General features: G+C 39.7%; 1 protein-coding gene across 10 annotated transcripts in view; it reads left to right on the forward strand.

Moving 5' to 3' along the window:
* The window catches only part of UTRN (utrophin), a 375,635-nt gene extending 369,455 nt beyond the window's left edge, over positions 1-6,180 (forward strand). For all 10 annotated transcript variants that reach the window (XM_066994161.1, XM_066994162.1, XM_066994163.1 and 7 more), the window contains 2 exons: positions 2,451-2,473; positions 4,005-6,180. In XM_066994161.1, coding sequence (XP_066850262.1) covers positions 2,451-2,473; positions 4,005-4,013 — 32 coding nt within the window. In that variant the 3' untranslated portion in view covers positions 4,014-6,180. The remainder of the gene's footprint in view (positions 1-2,450; positions 2,474-4,004) is intronic.
* The last annotated feature ends 15,779 nt before the right edge of the window (positions 6,181-21,959 follow it).

Consider the following 21,959-nt stretch of genomic DNA (forward strand, 5'->3'; position numbering starts at 1 on the left):
TAAATTAGTGTTTAGCAAAAGATGTTTTGTTTCAGCTATCCCTTGATGTTTTCATTGAGTTCAGTAGTTCATAGCCCATTGCATTATAAATTAAGGAGCATCTCTTCTTAAAGCCAGCAGCTATTGGAGCTACTTAGCACAACTCAGGGGTGTGTTTTATGTATACAAATAAACAGAAAATGCAAACAAATTATCAATTCTTGTTTTTGCAAATTTCTGCCTGGCATGTATAAGCAGTATAGCAGCTACTGGCCATTTGGCCCAAGTGAATTTACAACAAACTTGTAGAAATACTTTGCCTGCCCCCAGCTGTAAAGGGAAAAGAAAAATAACGTCTCTGAAAAAAGTAAGGGTTCTTTCCGCTAATAGCGTACATTGAAAGTAGTTTAAAATATTTACTTTTTCTGAAAGTAGAAGGGATATTTTCTTGTGCACTGCCAGCATTTTTGTTTAGTTTCTGTCTCCTGAATTAAAAGGAGCATAGTGTGCCACTGGGAGCAGGTCAAACAGAGGATATGGAGTCTCCAGCCTTAGAGGTTGTCAAGACTATTGTTGGCAGCAGTTCTGCTTTGAGTGAGAGGTTGCACTAGATGACCTGCAGAGACCAGGCAATGTTGCTGTGGCTTTCTGAATGAAATTCCATCATATAAATTAAAGGTCACAATAGAAGGCTTTTCATGACTGATAGAGTTCCGGGTCAATCTTTTTAAAGTAGTGATAAAAAAATATACTAAAAATACTGCCGGCCAGCCATTTCCAATGCTCCTGAGTCACTCTGCACACTGTTCATCACTTTGTTCTCTATGACTTCACAACAATAACAAAGTACTTAGCATCTTGGGATGCTCTGGATATCTGAGTGCTTTGGCTCCAACAGTAGCTTTGCAATGTCGTAAGTATGTAAGTGTCTACTGTAATATTTAAAGCCTCACAGCACAGTGGATATAGTCTTTTCAAAACCTCTGCAAGGTAGGGGCATTAACAGCCCCTTCTTGACATAACATCTTGACTTCTTGTTTCTTAATATGGAAGAAACAACAGGGACCAAGATTTGCAGCTGTTCATTGTGGGAGATATTGGGAGGAATGGAGAGCACTGTCAGTATGGGGCCTATAGCTCAGTTGTTTGACTCTGGACATGCCTGATGGCATGAATCCTAAATTCCCCTTAAAGAGTGACAAATTCCAAGAGGGTAAGTCAAAAGCTTTCCAGCCTAATGGGTGATATACGTTCCCCAGAGTTTAGAAATGGGGTTTTGAATTCTCGTTGATTGAACGACAGGGAAAAAAAGAATCCAGTTACATCAGTCATGGGAATGTTCATTTTTGGGTGGCTTAAACCTGTGAAACCTGTGGTCTGTTGAGCCCTGGGAGTTTGTGGACTACTTCCAAAGGATGCTCAAAAAGGGCAGAGAAAGACAAGTTCACATACTGTGCATAGTTCTGTGCGGATTTCCCTATGCTGTTAATTGATTTTCTTTTTTTTTGAAGGATAAATTGGGAGGAGGGAGTTGGGAGTCTTGCTACAGCCTGTACAGGACACTTCTGTAAAGTGTATTCAAAGAAACGGGGGCGAAAAAAGTGGCATGAAACTACTAACCCCAGAGCATTCTTGGGTCAGAAACCCATGGGACCCTAAGGAACAGTCACTATTTGTTGTTACTGTTATCGTTCCATGCAAAACATGTTGGGAGAGTTCTGCATAGTCGAAGTGACAGTCACAGTATGTAGGGCTTTTCAGAAAGATGGATTTGCAAAACTTCCCCAATGTAACTTCAAGATAGCCAAGCAAGAGTAGAGAAGATGTCTCATTTTTTAACCTGTATCAACTGCTTCATCACACTAAAATAAATAAGCAGGCAACTTGCAAACTTGATGCAGTAAAAGAAATGGGGAGAGAGCAAATATGTACTGTTAACACTTGAGGTAAAGGTTCCAATTTTTGTATTCTCTCATTTTTTCTTCTTATGTTACAGCCTTTTATCCTCAAAGCGGTTCTTGTTTTAGGTCTCTGACCATTCACTGTCTACTTCCTTTTCGAATGAAAGGTCTAAGATTTCATGGGTATTATTGCAATACAGATAATATCAGTAATATTTAATGGCATACCAAGCTGATCTAGTATGATTCATATTTTTGAACAGACAGTAGTATAATAAAGCACTTCTAGGTCTGTATGGTCACAAGTATTGAAAAGGGAAAAACATAGTCTGTATTCGTAACACTTTAAATTTATTACAAGAAAACTTGTGAAGAAAGTTATGCCTAGACCATTACAACACACTTGTAGTTAAATGTTGTTGTTTGTGTGTTTGTTTGTTTTTTTAAGGTAAAATCTTTCTGTTCTTCTGTAGTAAATATTTTCTTTTTATTGCCTTTGGTTTTATACTGCCAAGCTGCAGAATCGTGTAAATTTCTAACTTTCTTTTGCTTTTGTTTTTCTATTTACAGCAAGTTTCACTGGCAGGCCACAGGTATGAGACATGTTTACGTATTTGCATTGTCATTGGAATTGAAGTGCAGACATTGTGCAGTTCTGGGATGCTGACCACATGGAATCAGCTGAAAATGATTGGGGACAGTTAGTTTCAAGCCAGCATCAGTTCTGCAAGATCAAAGCTGGTTCTTGCAACAACATCCGTATTTGCTTGTGCGCTGGTACCCATAGCTCCAGTTCCATGAGGGTCTATCCTGCAAAGCATTTTAGGCATTAGATTAAGCTGTCTTCTCTTATAAGGCAACCACTTTACAAACCCAAAGAAGATATCTGGCTAATTAATTTCACAGTTCACAAAAAATGTGGAAATCAATCTGGTATTTAGATACTACCGAGTTCCTGAAACTCCACCTGGTATGAATCATCAATTAAATTTATTTTATAAGAAAGAGAAATAGGAAAAAACACTTGCTATAGGATTTGGTTGATATTAGAGCAAATTTATGACAAATAAGGAACAACATAATCTTGTGTCATTGCAGAGTTCTTGAAAAATTTAATTGCTAAATAAGTCTTAAAGACTAGCACAACTTGCTATGTGCTAGGTTTCAGAAGAATGAAGTGACAGGCAGAGTCCATTTACTCCCCTAAATTGCTTCACCTTGTCTATTAATCCACAGGTTGCAAGGTCAGACCTCCCCAAAGAGAGTATCTAAAAATTCAGAAATATTGCTCAACAAACACTTTCATGGACTGTAATATCTTGTATTAGTAAGATTGCCCTCCCAGACAGGAATTTCTGAAGGGAATGGGATGAATCGTGCCCTGCAGTCAGTGACTCAGACTTTGGGTTTCAGTGTCTTAATAAAGTACACTAGTGAATTAAACTAACATTTTTCAGAAATCCTTCCTGTAAGCAGGCATAGTGATAGCTTGCAGTGTTCTCAGTGATTAATATTAATCTTCATAAAAAAGCATTTGATTTTTTAGATGCAGAACGATTCCCAAGTGATCTTGGGATATGCTTGATATATATGATATATACGATGATATATATGCTTGATATACACCATTCCAGAGCCATTTAAGAAGGGATATTTCCCTGTTTTGCAGAGAACAGAATCCTGAAACAGGAGCCTGGAAATAAGCATCACATTTTAAAGGGATGAGTGAGTCCAAATCCTGGTTGTGCATACTCTGCATTTTTACCACCAAGGATTTTGATAGTTTGGATAGAGCAGTAGTTAGCCTACACTTTTTTTTTTCTATGGGTACACAGCAAGGAAAGCATTTAAGTTATATTTACTACTCTGTAGTCATAACATCCTTTGGGCTTTATTCAGCAAGAATTTTAAATGCTGCAACACAGTAAAATGAGGGTTCTCTTAACTACATGCCTCAGTGATTTGCTGAGTCTTGTGACAATACATCTAAATTTTTAAAGTATATATTTTTTTGTAATATTACGCCCGAGTCCTTAACTGAACCGAGTCCAGAGTATTTAAATCTCTCTTTAGAGGACTGTGCATGCTAAACAGTACTGACATGGTTATTTCTCATCATTACAGGCAATGTGAAGTGCTCATTTGGACGTCAACCAGTGCTTCTTGATGTGCAGTACAGCCCTTTTCTACAAAACGCCAATCGCGAGTTCCACTTCATCAGAAGGCTGCATGGGACCTTGGGACATGCTGTTCAATTTGACTGCGTGTTCTACTTGAAATAGTAAAACACTGAATACCCAAAGATGAGGATGTTGTTTTTATAGTATTGTTTTTTTCTTCTTCTTCCCTTTCTATGCAACTGTAAATTAATGAGCAGTGGAGTATTTGTCACTGATTTGTATAAATATACAGCCGCGGGAAAAGGGGCAGGGGCTTTATATACGTTCTTTTTGATAATCGTAAAGAGAACTGCTAAGGAGTTTGGAGCAAAATGTTACATTTATACATTCCTTTCAGCTCTTTGCTTTTACATTGTAAAATATCCTCAGTTATGTTCTCACTCATTTAATATTCTGTATGGATTATTTATATGCTAACTAGCTGACCACACAGACTCCAAAATTATTCTTGATTTATTTTCAGGATTGGCATATGAAGTTCCCATGATTTGCATTATTGTTACTGTTTAACTAAACTTGCCATTGAGTACAAGCTACAGTATTTTAACCCCATTAAACAAGGTAAAATCTAATTTAAAGTCATACAATTATCATGCACCAAAATGGTATTTTTAACATTCTTTTAGTTATTTCCAGCCAACACACTCCATTTGGAGGATTATTTTATTAAGCCTTACTTTACTTTGAATCAGGAGATAGCTAAAAAGAGGACTTAAATGATAGTTTGAGTTGTTTTTAGTAAGGTCTAAGTTAGTGTGATCTTGCCCAACTTTGGAGACAAAGCTTTGCTGTTCCCTGCTGTGCCAAACTTGTTTCAAGTTTTGGAATTTACAGTCTGTGAACTAAAGCTCATTTCCGTGAGATCCCCTTCTGATGATCTAAACACACCAGTCTTTTATCTGCCTCTTGTAAATGAAGAGACAATTAGAAAGCCTTTTCCAATACTATTAGTGATGGAACGTTTTCTTCAAAGCTGCAGTGCTCTTAGATGTTATCATGTGGCATTGTAATCTTGCAACTCATCTTTATCTTTGAAATCATTTATTTATGTACTTCCAGTAGGGATAATTATGGGAAAGTTATGTCACTGATCAGCTGATCTCTAATTTTAAAATAATCATGAGAGATTTTAATGCCTTCATGGAGTTTACAATGCTGCATGGACACTTGATTTAATTTCAGGACATACCTTTAATTCGTAAAACTGCATGCAATATATTTCATGTATAGTGCAGAAAAACGATGCTATGTTCTTGATTATTACTGAAGAAAAAAGAGTCTCAAAATGGTATTGGAAGAGTTATACATTTTGTACCAAAAGATGCTAGAGGACTTTAAAACAGAAAGTCAGGAATTTCTAGTGTTTTTGTGAAGTGGTGCCAACTAGATTGTCCTGCACCCACAGTACTTACTCCTGGACTGCTGCTGCTGCTCAAGGAATTGATTTGGGCACAGTGTGACCACATTCTAGAGTTGGCTCCAGTGCCAGTTCTTTCTGAACCCTTTGGCAAATTATTTAACCACTCTGCCTCTGTTTTCCCATCTGTAAAATGAGGATTGATAGTACTTACCTCTCAAAGGTGTTGTAGACCTTAGTGTCTGAAAAGCTCTATATAAATGCTAAGTGTTATTTTGGAGTGAGTGGAGCAAAACTGTCAGGGAGGGAAGAGAAGATGCTGGCTACTATAAATGCTTCATCTATTAAAAAAGTAGCATAGTTATTCTGAGAAGAAAAACAAATACATTTTACAGAAGAGGAAAGCCATGACCACCTTTCTACCTCAGACCTATCTTCATGAGTAGTATTGGAAATAGCTTTATATTCTGTTCTCTGCAAAGTACTTTGCTTTTATCAAGCTTATGCCATTCTCTAAGCAAAGAATCCTTAAAAATAACCCACCAAATAAGTAAAAAAAAAAAAAAAAAAAAGTCTCATTAGTGAATTTGGTGGCTTTTATTTTTGTTCTGAATATGAGGTTATGTATAAAGTTGTTTTTCTGCCTGTGTTTGTATGCATCCTTTGTCCTCTGCTGCCAAGTAAATGCTACTTCAAACACTACATTGTAACATTCTTCCTCTGAGACAGTAATAAATAAAAGGAATATATTGCAATAAAATAAGTAGTAGTATAAGTTCTTTCAAGTTTTGTGGTCTTCAAGGATGGCACTTGTCATTGCTACATCTTGTAATTTTCATTCTGAAGAGAACCTATTTTAAAACAGCAGTGCTGTATCAGTCTATTTCTACGTACTAGCATTTTGGAGTGTGGTTTTCATTTATATAAATGAGATAAAACACTTTTTTCCCATGGGTCTGTGCATATCTTCTCTAGTATTCTATCTTTAGTCTGAAATCCTCCTCAGCTGCATGACAGATTTTAAATTTGACCAACTGAGAAGCAGACTGCTTTTATGCAAAAACATGTTATGTATACATATTATAAAACAGCAACAATACATGAAGCTCTGTCAAATATTAGAATTGTAAGTAAGTTAGTCTACAAGTTTCAATGCCATTCAGTCAACATGCTCAGCTGAAACACAGTATTAGGTATTCGCTTAGGAAATACATACTTTATAGCCCTACCATGTGCTGATTTTAGGTATTTGCATTAAGAATTTGTTAATGAGTGTGTTAGAATTATGATGCTTAAAGGAGAAAAAAAAAGTCCACAATCCTAACAATTTTGGTTCCTAATAGTAAGCTGGCACTGTTTTCACGTGTAGTATTTTAATACTGATTTTTTTTCAAAGTAACAATTTAAAATGTGTCAGTGAGGGCATTTTCCTCTCATTTTGGGAAAGGATGCTTAAAAAATAAGTTACAGGAAAAATCAGGTAGTTTCAGCAGTTAACAAGGAATATGATTATAGAAATAGCAATACCTTGAGTCAAATTACATTCTGTGTTCAGAACAGTAAATCACTAATCAGCCTCTTGTGCCCTTCTGGATGGGGATCAGCACAGGAGTGGGCGGCTTGCCTCCCAGTAGACTGGGTGGAGGCATCCTGACTGGTGAGAGTGGGGGTTTGCGTCTTCTGGGGCTGGGGGATGGTGTGAAGTCCAATACTTTACAGCCTGGTGAGTGTCCTAAGTCATCTGGCCACATACAGAGTTGCTGCACCTTGTACGCAGCTTTAAGAGTAAGGGTTTCTTGAGGAGAAAGCACCCATCTTGGTGGCAAAGAATTTAAATAAATCCCTAGGCTTGGATTTAGACTTTTCCATAGGGACCTAGTTTTTATTGGGTGTTGAAGCAGCTTTCCTTCCCAACTTGATGTTCTCAAAGAGCACAGAAACTAATGACAAATGACCCTTTCATACATTTTCTGTGCCATGCTTTACTAGTAGTGGTTCCACTCAAAACTCGTTAACTTAAAATAACCTTTTTTTTTTTTTAAACTTTGAAATCTGGAAAATACTCTGAAAAGTTTGAAAATAGTTCTGTAAAGAATATCTTGAACCATGCAATATTTTTTTTTTTCTCAACTGTTTTCTGTTTGTCAGAAGTACTTCACATTTCTGTGTCATGGCTTGACACTGTAAAACACTAGGGCAGTTAGTTAGTGCCTACTAAGCAATGAAAGGCCAACCGAGGGGTGGAGACGAGCTAAACGCTTCACAGAGGTGAGCACAGAGGAACTAATGCTGCAGTGCTTGTTAGTATAAACCTAATGATAAGCATTTGTTAGAAAAAAAAAAAATAGCTTGTTTCTAACCACTAAATGCATAAACTGCCATGCCAACAACTGGAGTTAAAGCAAAATGAGGCAGCATTGACTGGTCCTTTCTTCTCCAGGGAAACGGTATGGTTGACTGTCAGGCTTGTGTTCTTGTACTGCTGCCGTTCATGAACAAGTTAATATGGTTTAAGTTACTGGGGAAAAAAGGAGCTTAAGAAGGATGGCCTGTCTTTATCAAAAAGAAGCATAGAAGAATCCAATTCTGTTTGATTTTCTTTGTATTAGAGCCACTGTCTACATTATCTATTTGAAGAGACTGCATAAGCCCTGTTTTCCCTGACAGAGGATTTTTCACTATAAAAATGTGACCTTTCCCTAAACATAATGGGTGGGCACATCTCCCTCATTTGAATGATAAACCCAGATTAATTATGTTTTCTAGGTCTGCTCAATGCAGGATAGACCTCACTCATTTATTCTAAATGCTGCACTAGAAAATGAATTAAAATATGCTTGGCTTTTTTTTTAAAAAAAAAAAATGTATGTGCAAATATGAGGGATGAAGAAGTGGGGAATGGTCAGCTTTCCTCAACCATGTGCAACTGCAAGAACTGAATACAGATTATTTTTTTTAAACAGGCATAATAAAGCAAACATTTTCAGAAGAATTATGTTCCTGTACTGAAGAGCTCCCAGTCCAAAATACATGCATATCCATCTAACTGAGAGGAACAGGGGGGCTGACAGCATATTTGTTTAAGTCTTTATTACAAAACACCCTTGAGCTGAAACATTATCAAATCAGTTTATTTTCTCAGAAATGTGAGATTGATCTAACACAGACCACACTGCAGAAGTTCGTTGTGTATTGGGGCTTCATCTTCAGGAGAATTTCTACTATGAAACAGATCTTGGGTGGTGGTGGTATTTTTTTTTTTTTTTAGACCAAGGAAATAGTCTGCAGATGTTCAAGCCTCACTACATGAGCTACTTACTTAGACTCCGAGACATGAGCCCTACTAGGTCAAAGAGACAGGACCCGGGCACAAGAGTTCCTGTCACCCAACTGTCCCCCGGGTCAGGGGCTCTGTCCTCCTATGGTTATTACTGTGGTTAAGAGGAAAACAAAACAAAAACAAATTCAGCTGAATTCATTTTTTTTTTGTTTGTGTAAAATGTATTTCTGTAATGGGCAAGCTTCGGATTTATGCAAAAGACCAAAATATTTTTTAAACATTTGCAGGAGAAACTGGTCTCTGGAGAGAGATTATATTTTTGTTCACACCTCTAGTAGAGAGCTGTCCTAAGAAAAACCTTTCTGAAGGTAAAACAGACACGCAACTGCAAAACTGAGGAATCAATCCTGTCTACTGTCACACAGAAATGAAGCTGTCATTCCATAAAGTTAGGTATTCTGTTCCCACAACAACAAATATCAGCCTTACAAATCCAGCCAGGGTATCACTTAGTAACAGTGGGGCATGAAAAGAAAAAAAAAACCTTTGAGTGGGATAACATATTTGAGAAGGGAGAGCTCCATTCGACCTTATAAGCAAATAAAGCTGTCAATAATAACGAACTATATGTTATGTACCTCACAGAAGGATCTTCCAGTTGCCAAAGATGAAATATTCCTTGGCTTACATGTCTTTGGGAATTTATCTCCTGTCTTTAATGCCACTTAAATATTCATGATGTGCTAGCAAAAATTACACTCTGCAACTTAAAGCCATGCTTTAGAAAGAACAGCTGCAGGCAAGCACGGCAGCCTTCTTTGGAAGGGGAAGGCAGTGTTTTCCTAAACTGCTTTTCTAAGCACCGGTACCGGTCTGAGACACCAGCAGGGGATAGATACTGCCAGGAGCGGGCTTCTCCTCCCAGGCAGCCCAGCACTGCGTCAAACTGTTGCAAGCAACACCAAGAAATCCTTTAGATTGAAACCTGCTCTGTGTTAGCATGCTTTTTGAAAGTGATAAACCAGAGGAGCTGAATAGAATTCCTAGATGTGTGTGTGTGTTAAAGATAAACGCATACGCAGAAAACCAGATAGACAGGATCTGTCTTACTTCTTAGTTGTTATCTCTGAAACTTACTATTTACAGATGAACCCTCATGCTTTCGTTAGTCACTCATTTCGTATAATTGAGTGCCTTGAAAATGCCTGGTTTTCTGAGATGTAATAACTAATATTTAGCTTAGAGAAACTACAGTTCAGAAATTAGGATAGCCTAGGGTAACTAGCTCAAAGGAAGATACCTTGGTATGAAACACATCCAAAACAATGGAAAACATAAAACATCTTTACAGTTTGTTATTGCCTGGAATAAGTGACCTGGTTATACAAAAATAAAGAATACATAGTATTGCAGCAACCCTTCATTCATTCCTGCACATGGAATTCCTTTTGCCACCACAGTACCCGATTTGTCTTCAACTGTGACATAAATGCTTTGGAAAATTAGGAGAAAAAAAAAAAGAGGATGAGACAGTATCCCTTACTACCAGTTTGAGAGTCTCAAGCTAGATTTAAGGAAGTTAAGAAAAAAACTCACATGGATGAGAAAGATTATGACCACTCACCCAGATTGTATATGGAAATAGGTTACTGGTGTTGATCAAATGACTGCCTGAATCCCTGGCCAGGTGAAGTGGAAGTCCAGTGGACAACTCCTATGACTACAAGCCAGAAGAGTTGGAGTGGCCATGCAATAATAGGTAGCAACTCTTTACTCAATTGGATAGTGACAGGATGAGGGGGGATGATTTTAAACTAAGAGATTAAAAATCTTTAAAGTCTTTTAAATCTTTAAAGATAAAAAAGATTTAGATTAGAGATTAGGAGGAAATCCTTCACTCAGAGGGTGGTGAAGCACTGGCACAGGTTGCCCAGAGCAGCTGTGGATGCCCCATCCCTGGAGGTGCTCAAGGCTGGGTTAGATGAGGCCCTGAGCAACCTCTTCTAGTGGGTGGCATCCCTGCCTATGGCAGGGGGGTTGGAAATAGATGGTCTTTGAGGTCCCTTCCAACCCAAGCCACTCTAGGATTCTAGCTCGAGTCTTGCCCTCCAGCCTCAGGGACATGAGCTTCCTGAAGGCCAGAACTATCAGTAAAGACAGAGGTGAAGAAGGGATTCAGCACCTCAGGCTTTTCCAGGTGCTTTGTCACGAGGTCCCATTCTGCAGGCCCACAATTTTCCCCTCATCTTCCATTTCCTGTAGGTGCACCTGCAGAAGTCCTTGCAGGGGTCTTGGCAGCCCCCACACCTTCACATCCCTTGGTTTAGTTCTTCCTTGTTTATGACTAGGGGGTCTCTCCCCTCACCAGCTCCTTGGCTCATCAGTGCACTCCAAGAAGTTGTCCCTTTACAGTTAGCATAACTCTGAGCCAATGCACCGTCTTACATGCAGCCGTGAAAAAAAACCTTCTGCCATGAGAAGTGGCAGATGAGTAGGGAGGGACCTTTTAAGCACAGATGCTCTTGTTGATTTTGCTTAATACCCCTGAAAGTATTTTGGTGAGCAGTTGTGAGGAGTCTAATGAATGGCTGTGGCACACAGACATGCACAGAGGAAGAAGAACTGTCCAGATGTATTTCTTTCTCCCCAGCCCCAGCAGCTCCTCTGGAATGGAAAGCATAACTCTGACCTACTTGCTTTCAGCAGACTGCAATTACAGTGCCTATCAATTTTCTGTAAAAATACAGATGTGAACAAATGGAAAACCTGAGTGGCTCAAACATGAACAGAATAAGAATGCTGCTCTAGCCCCTACACCCCAGTCCTCACAAAGTTTTCCTTTTCCCAGGCTGAAAAGGTAAACTGGGTGAAATGGAAACAGAACAAAGTAACTGTTCACTTTTTATTATGAAATATGGACCGTGTTTTGTACACAAATAAGGTATACCATGGTATCCATCTGTCTACTGCTTATACTTCCATTCTTCCCCCAAAAAACGTCTGCTTGCTTGTTGAGGAAGGAAAATTAAGAGTCATCTTTAGAATGTGAAAGATAATGATTTTTGATTTTGACCTCTCATTTGGTTTCTCACAGTGCATCTTCCACTACCCAGCTGGACACCCGGCTCAGCCCTTCGCCTCCAAAACTGGACATGGTGCTTCAGCCCCAGCATCCTCAAATAAAAGGGAGCAGTCACTTCCTTCTTTCCAGCTGATCTCAGTTTTGCTGGGACAGCCCCTCTCTGCTGCCAGAGCTCGCTCTCAGGACGGTAACCAAGTCTCCACAGAAAAGGCAGAAGGTGATAGATGAGACTGCTGATTTCTGGGTTAACCCACTTAATATAGACCTTGATAACTTTTGGAAAATAAATTCTTCTGATAATGACTTAAATTCTTGTTATTGCAGAGACATTGGCTTTGTTTTCTGATGAATCACTAGTAACATTATTTAGAAAAATGGGATTAGGAGATAAATATCTTTGAAAATGCCACTACCATACATCTGCTTTTCATCTAGACTGGCTTTCCTGGGCACAGACTCATGTATATGTAGATACGTATCCTAGGTTTTGGTTGGCTTCTTCACATGTTCTGAGATCATCAGTATCTAAGCATGAGTTTAAAAAAAAATAAAACCAACCTAGCTTTTCCATTAAAAATTCTGCCAGCTTATTCAGGTTGTAGCTCACTTCATTATTTATGACATCTCCTATACCTTATAAATTACTACCAAGTGTAGCAAAAAAAAAAAAAAAAAGACGGTGCTCTTTCTTTGCCCAATGCAACGTTCCCATTGAAAGCTTCTTGGAAAGTATGCCTTAAAATAACAACTTTTTGTGAATAGCACAATGTCATTACACACAACTGAGTTACATTTCTTACAAGCTGATTACAAACACTCTCAGATGAGATCCCTTCATGACACTGTTGATTTTAGGGCTCTTTATGGTTCAATATAAACCAAAACAGGAAGGCATAATCATGCCTTTTAAAGCTATTTGAAAAATACATTAGCATACATACTGCAGCTTAAGCCTGTCAGCTTTGTCTGCAGTCACTGCATTTATTTGTTAGTTTTACCCAGTTGTAAAGGAAAGACAAGTGATAAATTAAGATTGTAGCACATCTGTTTCCACAGAGATTGGATAAAATATAGCATTTTAGTTAATGCAGTAAACAGCTTAAATGGTGAGAGTGATTTTTTCTAAATATATTTTGCCTGAATAGCTGATATAGACAGATGCTTAGGAACATGAATTGTTTTTCTTTTTTTTCCCTCTAGTTTGCAATGGCAGTAGTTACATCTCCCTCAAGCCATACATACTTAGCAAAAGGAATGAGACTAAATTATGTGATTAAAACCACAATATTCCACACCCATTGACCTTCCCCTCCTAGACTAGCAAAAGCGATGAGGTAAAATCAGAAGTACTAGTATTGTGATGAAGCACATCTCAAAGTTCAGTGTTGCAGACTATCCTTCTAGTAAGAAATGCCTCAAAAAGCAACACAGATGATGATTTCAATATTATTTCAGTTAGGTGACATATACCAAAGCCAACTGCGTATAACAGGACCGGGTTATGCCAAAAGTAGTTTAACAGAGTTATCTACAAGAAAATGAAAATAAAACTTACAGCTGAATCCTGCCCAGATCCTAATCCAGCTGCCTCAGTGCCTCCTCCTTGAGCTGCTGCCCCCACAGGAGAGGGGTTGCCAGCCCCCCAGGGCTCCCACCAAGGGCAAAGGCAGGGAAGGGGCCCAGCCCCTTAGTAGGGCCTTAACATTCCCCAGGGCCACTTGGTATTCCTTTGGTAGTGCCCCTTGCTCAGCAACACTTAAAGCTGTGTTTATCTGGTGGATATTAGCCGCATGATGTAGGTAATTAAGTAATAATCACCTCAGAAATGTGCCCTTACCCTAGAGCTGGAGAAAGAACAGGGATTGAAGGCTGGCGCAATTATCTCACTGCTAGCTTCAGGGAAACAAGCACCAAATAAGCATTCCTATCAAAGCCAGCAAATAATTTGGCCAATTACCTATTCCCACATCCCCATCGAAGTTTTGTGATTGAAGATTGCAAACATTTACGCTTAGCCTTCAGCTTAGTATTTAGAGCTCCATGTAGGAGCTGTCTCTGCATTAAAAATTCATCCATGAATTACTGCTTAGTGTCCATACAAATCTCTGTGAGTGGGGACATGCAGGAAACACTATTATTCTGCGATCACAAACCATCTTTTGTACATATAAGCACAGTGTCTGCCAGGGACTGAATTGCACTTTTGGGTCAAACTCACACTTGCTCCTTGACGTTTTCATCTTGCTTAAGCAGATTTAAAACTAATGCATCTGCAATGGTGTCAGAAAGGCCAGTTTTCAAGAAAATTAGGTTGTGAGTGAGTTAACTGAGGGAACTTGAGGCCAGATTTTTGCCTTTGTTGCTGTTGACAGCACACAAGAAAGCAACATAATCTCTAAATTCAGTGTCTTGCTTTCTTTCTTTTTCATTCTCTCTCTCTCTTTCAGGAAAGAAAAGGTAAACCAAGCACTTTTGATGCTGTGTCTGAGGGACAGACTTTTCAAAGACGGAGTTTTTACCAGGACTGCAGACAGCAGACACATGCCAGCTGCCAGTCCTGGCTCTTCACTTGTGGCGGGCACTAAGAACTTGCCACTGCTGGCTGCCAATTTCCTATAGCCCACCAACCTGAGGGCCCTGGGCTTCATAACGATGAATTAATTTCTGAGATATTTACTTCTCAACTACAGAACTTTACATGGAAGTACAAAAAAGTGCCAAGAGCTACAGTAGCAAGATGACTTAATTGGCACTGTAGGCCCCAGAGCCTAAAGCTGTGACTCTCAGAGACTCTGTGCAAGTAACAAACAGCCAACAAGAGCTAAAGGCAGCACCACCTTTCTGCTCAGTTTCTCAAACAACTCAGCTACGAAAGCACTCAGAAAGGTGGCAACTCAGGAGTCGCTCTATTTTCCACACAAGGGGGCTAAGCACACATATATTACATAGCCATGGCATATTTTTTAAACAGGACTTTATATCACTTTCATATAAAATAAATTAAAATAAAATAAAATAAAATAAAGGAAGAAAAGACTAAACAACCTAATATGAAACCTGCTTCTTTTTACACACCTTACCTTATCTTCATTAGAAACAGTCATGAGTCTCTGAAGTTTTATGCATGTTAATCATTCCTTTCAGTTCCCCCAGAACTCTAGGTGTTCTCCTTGAAGCTGGTGATATTTAAAAGCCAGTCTGCTAAGCAATTAATCTCAGAGGCTTTATATTTCCAGTTTTTCCTCTTATGCTGCAAATACTGAAGGATGGAAGTATGACAGTAATTATGACCTCTATCTACTTGGAGATATTTTTAGTTTTATCGCAATGACATACTGCAGTCCAGGGTTAGCAGTCCATGTCAAAGCATATACAGAATTTTTCATGTCTAGGCACTTAATCACTCTGTGAGCAACTAGTTAGAGTCTTAACAGGTAATTTAGGGAAATAAATGAGAAAAATTTTAGACAAACCTTAATTTATCACTATCGTTGGCTAGCCACACAGCCCATTTTAACAACCTGCCTTATGCCATTAAATATATATGTATATATCTAAAGTTGATACAAAATACCTGTAGCTGATCAAAGAATCCTAACTCTAAATAAGCATCAGCAACTGTCAGGGATGCTCCCCTAACAGAAACAACTGCTGGGAAGAAAGAGATCATTTGGTTTCATTTAGGAAACACAACCCCCCAAAAATCCATGTATCAGGCACGCAGAGTGAAGAGTCCAGGCTTTCCATAGAACGAAATGAATTCTATCTCAGCCAGGAGTCCACTGCAACTTACAATACAGTGGCTTGTTGTCTGTATTTACTTAATGGTTCTGCATGTTAGAAATAATCTTTACTAATCTGTTCTAAATTAATTGCTCACTAGTTTGCATGTCTCACATAATCTGCATCAGATGCTTAGGTTGCCATCCATGGTAGCTTTTATAACTGTGGAAAGTTAAGATAAAAGGCTTCCTGTTTATGTTAGCAGAAGGCTTTATCCTGCAAATAAGCCTTTGTACGCAGTTCAAAAATAATGAGGTATGAAATCACATAATTCAATGAATGCTTCCTAGAAATGACCAGAGGCAGCTCTTTCTCCAGTTATTTGAATCATTGAACTAGGTTTCTAATACATACCTTTGCATTATCCATCTGGCTTTATAATGTGGCAAACAGAGCAACTTTTCAGACCTTATCTTCCTTGCTCTTTACTCACGCACAGTCCTTGCCTTCCTCTCCACCAGAGAGGAAGATCCTAAACACCAACATACAGTGGAAGCGTGGCAGAACCCAAGAGTGCTGCTTACCAAAGTCACAGAATTGCTGGTATGATCTTCTTATGCCCATCCCTGTTTTTGGTGGAGGGTGTCGCTCGGGTTTATCTTACCTCCACGCTTGAGAGCCTTACAGCTCGGCAGCTGGAGGCGTGCTGCAGCGCACCGCCACCATCTCATGGAGCTGCAGCCTCAAAGGTGCAAAGATTCAAAGGTGTGTAGGAGGGATGGCAATATAAAAATGCTAGCATGCTTTCAGATTTTGAGAAAAGTGTTTAGAAGTGGGGTAAAAAATAAAAACAAAAACTGAATAACCCCCCCAAATCCAACTACAAACTGTACGTTATAAATCTGAGCCCTCAATATAATATTGATTGACATAAAATGTGCAAATCTGGAATGATAGAATTATTTTTCAGTCCAGCACATGCCTCAGCCAGCTTAGCTTCCAAAAAGCCATACCAAAGAGCCCACAACCCTTGTTAGTTTACTGACAAAGCAAAGACCTGTGAAGAACCTCTGAAAACTCTTGGGACAGCTGTCAGTCTGAGAAAAAGCAACAGAGCTCCCTATTCCTATCACACAAGCAGTAGCACAAAAGGCAAAGCAATACATTTCATGGGAAGGGTAAGGTTAATTAATACTACATTCACCCCAATACAGGGGGAAAAGAAAAAAAATCAGCCATTAAAAATCAAAATAGTACCCAGAAGCTGTACATTGTCCTGTTGGATACTCCTATGCGTGAAGTGACTGAAACAGCCTGATGCTGCTCTCTCAGATCCAAAGTGGTATCGGGGCAAGCCAGCCGTATTGCACAATGCTCACCTGCATAAAACTTACTCATCTGAGGGTTCCTTCTCCTTTTCATCTGGTCTCCACAGCCTCAAACAACTGTTTGGCTGAAAAACTCGCTTTGCAGGTGCTCCCCAGGCCCTGCCAGAGCTTAACATCCTACCTCCAACGTACACCCAAGATGCAGCTTGAAATGTACCTTTCATTCAGACAGCTGGGGAAGAGTAACAGCAAAGTGCACACAGAGCTGGTGTTACAAATTAAATTACAAAAGGAAAAGGAAAAGGAAAGAGAAAAGAACAAAGTTGTGAAAGAGTCATCAGAAAAGTGAACTCCCCATTCACATCAGTGCAAACTGAGACTTCGCTGAAGTATATAGATTGCAAATATCCATGTCTACAATAGAAAGGAGCCAAAACCCAGAATGTTTATGCCAAACAACCATTTGACTGTCAGGGGAGGCTTGAGAGGTATCAGACCTGATTTCTACAGCACTCTAAGATAGATTCAGAGATGGTCTTCTGGCTTGTATGCCCTCAAAATTTCACAGCTATTAGTAGGTGACTTCAGTTTCAAGACTGCCAGATTTTATTAGAAGAGGAGCTGTTCTTACCAGCTTCTTATTTCAAACCAAAAGTTTGGTTTTTTTTTTTAATAAAAATGCAATATTCCTGAAACATATTATTTGAGCCAAACCCTCCATATAAATCCAACATGATTTGATCTCGGTGTAGTCTATTTGTTTTGTCTCTACTACTGACAAAGCTGACAGAGAACCATTTTTTGCCCTGCAGTAGTGGATAATCTCTGGAGGCCTTAACAATATATCATCCACTTCTGTATCTTAATCCTGGTGAGGCCAGGCAGCCACCAAGAACAGGGCACCTCAGCCCCCTTGTATATTAGTGGATGTTACAAATCGTTAGTGCTGGCATCTGAAGCTACAAACTGCCCAGAAACACAGTGATAAATAACATGATTTTACTGCAGGTGGAGGTATTTTCAGCGTCGACTCCAGTGTTTGCGATAAGGGATGTAGCAGCAGACGCTGCTTCTTCACCTTCTCTCTCCCAAAGACCAAGGGGAGGGTGACAACCACGCAGATACAAGCAAACACAACTCATCTTCCAGCCATCATGCTCCACAGCTGAGCAGTGCCACCAGACTGCCACCCCGCCCCACTCACCACCACCCCGTGGTAGGCCCACAGCCCTGTGGCCAGGCGCTGGCCTGTCACACCAGGTTGCCCGGAGAGGCTGTGGAGTCTCCTTCTCTGATATTCAAACCCCTCCTGGATGCCATCCTGCGCAATGCACTCTAGGTGATCCTGTTTGGCAGGAGGGTTGGACTAGGTGATCTTCAGGGGTCCCTTCCCACCTCGGCCATTCTGTGATTCTGTACTGTCAGCTCCAGCCATGTCCCCTCAGAGAGCTGCCTGCAGACAAACCACAGCATGCCTCAGAGCGAGGAAAGGCCAAAAGCAGGCCTCCAGACCTGCACGTCTCATCATGGCACGGCTTATGCTGGTAGGGGATGGCCCTCGCTTTCGAGGAGCTTGGTGCTGGATTTGGTTATCTTGTTTTATTTTTATTTTTTAAACCAGTGATCTTTATTCCCCTGAGCGCTGCTTAAAAATGCTTCTGTTGATGAGGCTAAAAGAAGAGCGTACACATAGCGCTGAAGATAAAGAGGTTGTACCTCCTGGATTACAAATTTAATTTAGCAAGTCTGAATTCCACTGATCTGGATTCATTGAGTGTAACCTAATCAAGTGAAAATTGTTACCTTGGGGCTATGAATGATACATGTATGATATGAAGATACCATTTCATTTTATCAGCTGAGGTCTATAAATGTAAATTGTATGCTTATGCTTGTGAAGAGATGAATAAAAATTGCAGAGATCATCTGAAACAAGTACCAAGATGCTTGTCACAGCTACCATTAGGTAGGCTATATATAACATACACTGCAGAAAAATATTTGCATTACAGTATTTTCATGGCCATGTTTAGGGACTGTTTAGAGGTTTTTTACTCTGCCTTGAGTGACAGCATCAGGCCAACAGGGCCTCAACTGTGTCAAAAATGCTATAAAAGTGTCTTGAGCAGAAAAATCCTGATCTTATGGGCCGTTCTAGATCTAGAACAAAGTGTTGGCTTTGTCTTTTTAAAAGCCCTAGGATGCGTTATTGTTTTGGGATCTGTTGTGTGTTGTGCAGAAACACAACAAGGGACAGATGTGCAATGAATAGAGCCAGGAGCACCAGACACTGGTGCTCAAAGAGTTCCACTGAGCAGCAGAACCCCAAGTGCACAATTTAGGTCATTCCAGAGCTGGAAGTACATGCTAAAGCTTAGTGAAAAAACTTCTTTTTCCAAAGCATTAGATAAATCTTGGTACTGGGGATATATCCCCATGCTAGTTGTGACAAACTGTTTAATGCCAACAAGCTGCCCTGCAGTATTAATGGATGGGACTATGCTATTTATAATACCTGCTTCAGTAAAAGCTATAAAGCAAAGTTTAGAAAGGAATACCACTCTCCGCTTCACTCTGTAAGTGAAGGTTTCTAATTTTGTATTATTTTTTTTTCTCTTTTATATTTAAAAAATAACAATTTAAAAAATATAATTCATTGGCTCAGATTTCTGTTCAGCATTAATGATACACTTTTGGAGAATAAATACAGGTAAGATCAGGTCAGTCCCTTTATCCATAAACCTTGTTACTCAAGGGTTTATAATATAGGTGTAATAGATATTTGTGATAGATACTGTATTAGATACTGTGCTGAAATTTGGGTAGAAGAACCCAGCTAGGAGATGATTCTTGATCAGTTAAAAAAGAGCATCAACAAAAAAGAATGACTAAATCTTCAAGTTGTATTTGGTGAACATTTTCTTCTCTTTTCTTGGCAATTCACTGTGTATGACCAATGTGTTTTTACCTGATTTTCCTTTCTGAAGTCTGGTATCTGGGAACCTGTTGAGGCCTAAAATGCTCTGGTTTGGAAATATTACATTTAGTAAGCAGGTGAGACAAATACATACACTTAAGTTTTGCAGTTAAAATAAAGTCCTGAGTGATGAGTGTGGATGGGACCCAGCACATGAGCTAAGAGCAAAGAGACCAGTTGTGTATTTGGAAACAGTTGCTTCCTCCTCAATGAGAGCAGGGCAGTGCTTGGAGCTTCGGCATTCAGCACAGCTGTGGGGCAGAGAGCCTCGCTCCATGCCACGATGTTCGTGTCCACAAGCCTGTAGCCAGTAGGCCAGAGCAGGGTCAGGCTCATAACACAGGAACCTGGCATGGGAAAGGAGCCTGGACAAGCAGTGAGCGGGCACCGACATCTCAGGAGTCACAGCAAACCCCGAAGGGTCAAAGTGTGGCAGAAGCTGTGCAAAGGAGGACTTCAGCAGAGACTTGCTGCAGCTGGGTCTGCAGTGCAAACGTGACCAGGAGCACCCCTACCACACTGGCAGCAGAGCTGTAGCCTGTTAGCTAGTTAGTCACTTTCTGGTTAGGAGATCTCAAAGGTCCCAGCACTGCTGCTCCTCACTTCCATGCTGCCTGTTGTGCCGGAGAGGCGTGCTGCTTCCCTGCAAGGCTCTGGGAGTCAGGTGGGAGGTAAGTCACCTCCTGTGGCCCTTCGAGTGCCAGAGAGCAGCAATGAGTCACACTGCCGGCAGAATTCAGCTGGGCTTCAATCCTTAATGCATTTCAATTTTATTTTTATTTATCCATTATGAGGACAGGCAAGAGTCACATGTGACTTTCAGAAATAATTCTGAAGTCTCGTGCACCCTCTTCAGCAAGTCTCTGCCACGCTACGACATAACAGAAAAATGGCACATGACCAAATTAAAATAATAGACAAAGCAAAAGTTGTGTTTATCCAGAGTCCTCAGGTGCTCCTCTTACACTGCTAACATTGCTTCCGTTAGGAAGCCAGGTGTGATACTTTATGATGCAACCCAAACTTTAGGTAGACATCCCAGGATTTTAGTACAGTTTCATGATATTTATATGTACACATGAATAAATGGTTCGGAGCAAATTTCTTGTTCTGATTGTATGTTTAGTGCTGGTTCTAATAATAATAGAAGCCTAGGGACCATTGGTAATGAATAAAATGAGGGTCCTGCTTGCTGAGTGAACATCAGATCTGAACCAGTATCCTGCCTGGAGAAGCTATGTCTTAATTTGACCCCCCTCTGGTAAGATGTATGTAACATGTACTCTTCTTAACCAAGAGGCTTGCCAACATCTGTCAATAAGCTATTGTAAACAGGGTAAGCGCACTTCTGCTTCTGCATGGCAACAGCTAACACAGCAGTAGCATTTGTAATGGACACAGACAGAGTATTCATAGTACTCCTGGGTTTTGGTTTATGGATACCACAGCTGGGTAGTACAAAGTTTTCAGCTCTCCTTTGGAAACTGTTTTGCCATTTCCTAGGAACCCTTTACTATGAAGCTATACACGTATTTATGAAGTATCAGTAATAGCTCTGCAGATGCTAACAGGTCTGTAGGAGAGCTGCTGTGCATGCCAGTCACATTCCTCTTCTATATATTTTTATACTGATGGATAGGCAAAATGTAGTATAAATATATACAGTGTCTCTCTTTGGCTGACCCACCAGTGAAAATGCCAATACAGAATGAACTGTGAGAAAATATATTTAAAATTAGATATAGATGAAGGTTATCTTGATCGTCTATTACTTAATTTATGGTTCTACAGGAGTCTTTATTATGTGTAAGGACAATAGCCACGTGGAGTGGGAGGAGTGAGCAGAATGTGAGCTATAAAAATCAGTAAGCTCTTCTAAACTCACTGACGTGGTGTCAGGTGAAGCAAAGTAGTGAAAAGTCTGATGAGCTACAGGGTTGATGCAAATTGCCACTTAGGTTTGACAAGGCTCTCTAAATGCTGGATTTTCTAAAACTACAAGTTAGATTTGCAGGTAAATATAACTGTAAATGTTTCTTTCTTAAGTAGTGCTCACATATTATTTTGACTGAATGTGATAGCTACAGAAGACTAGCATAATTATCACAGAAAATAAAGGATAATGTAATTGCTCTTAAAGCAAGTCAAATGT

Source organism: Anser cygnoides, chromosome 3 (assembly GCF_040182565.1).
Source record: "Anser cygnoides isolate HZ-2024a breed goose chromosome 3, Taihu_goose_T2T_genome, whole genome shotgun sequence".
NCBI lineage: Eukaryota > Metazoa > Chordata > Aves > Anseriformes > Anatidae > Anser > Anser cygnoides.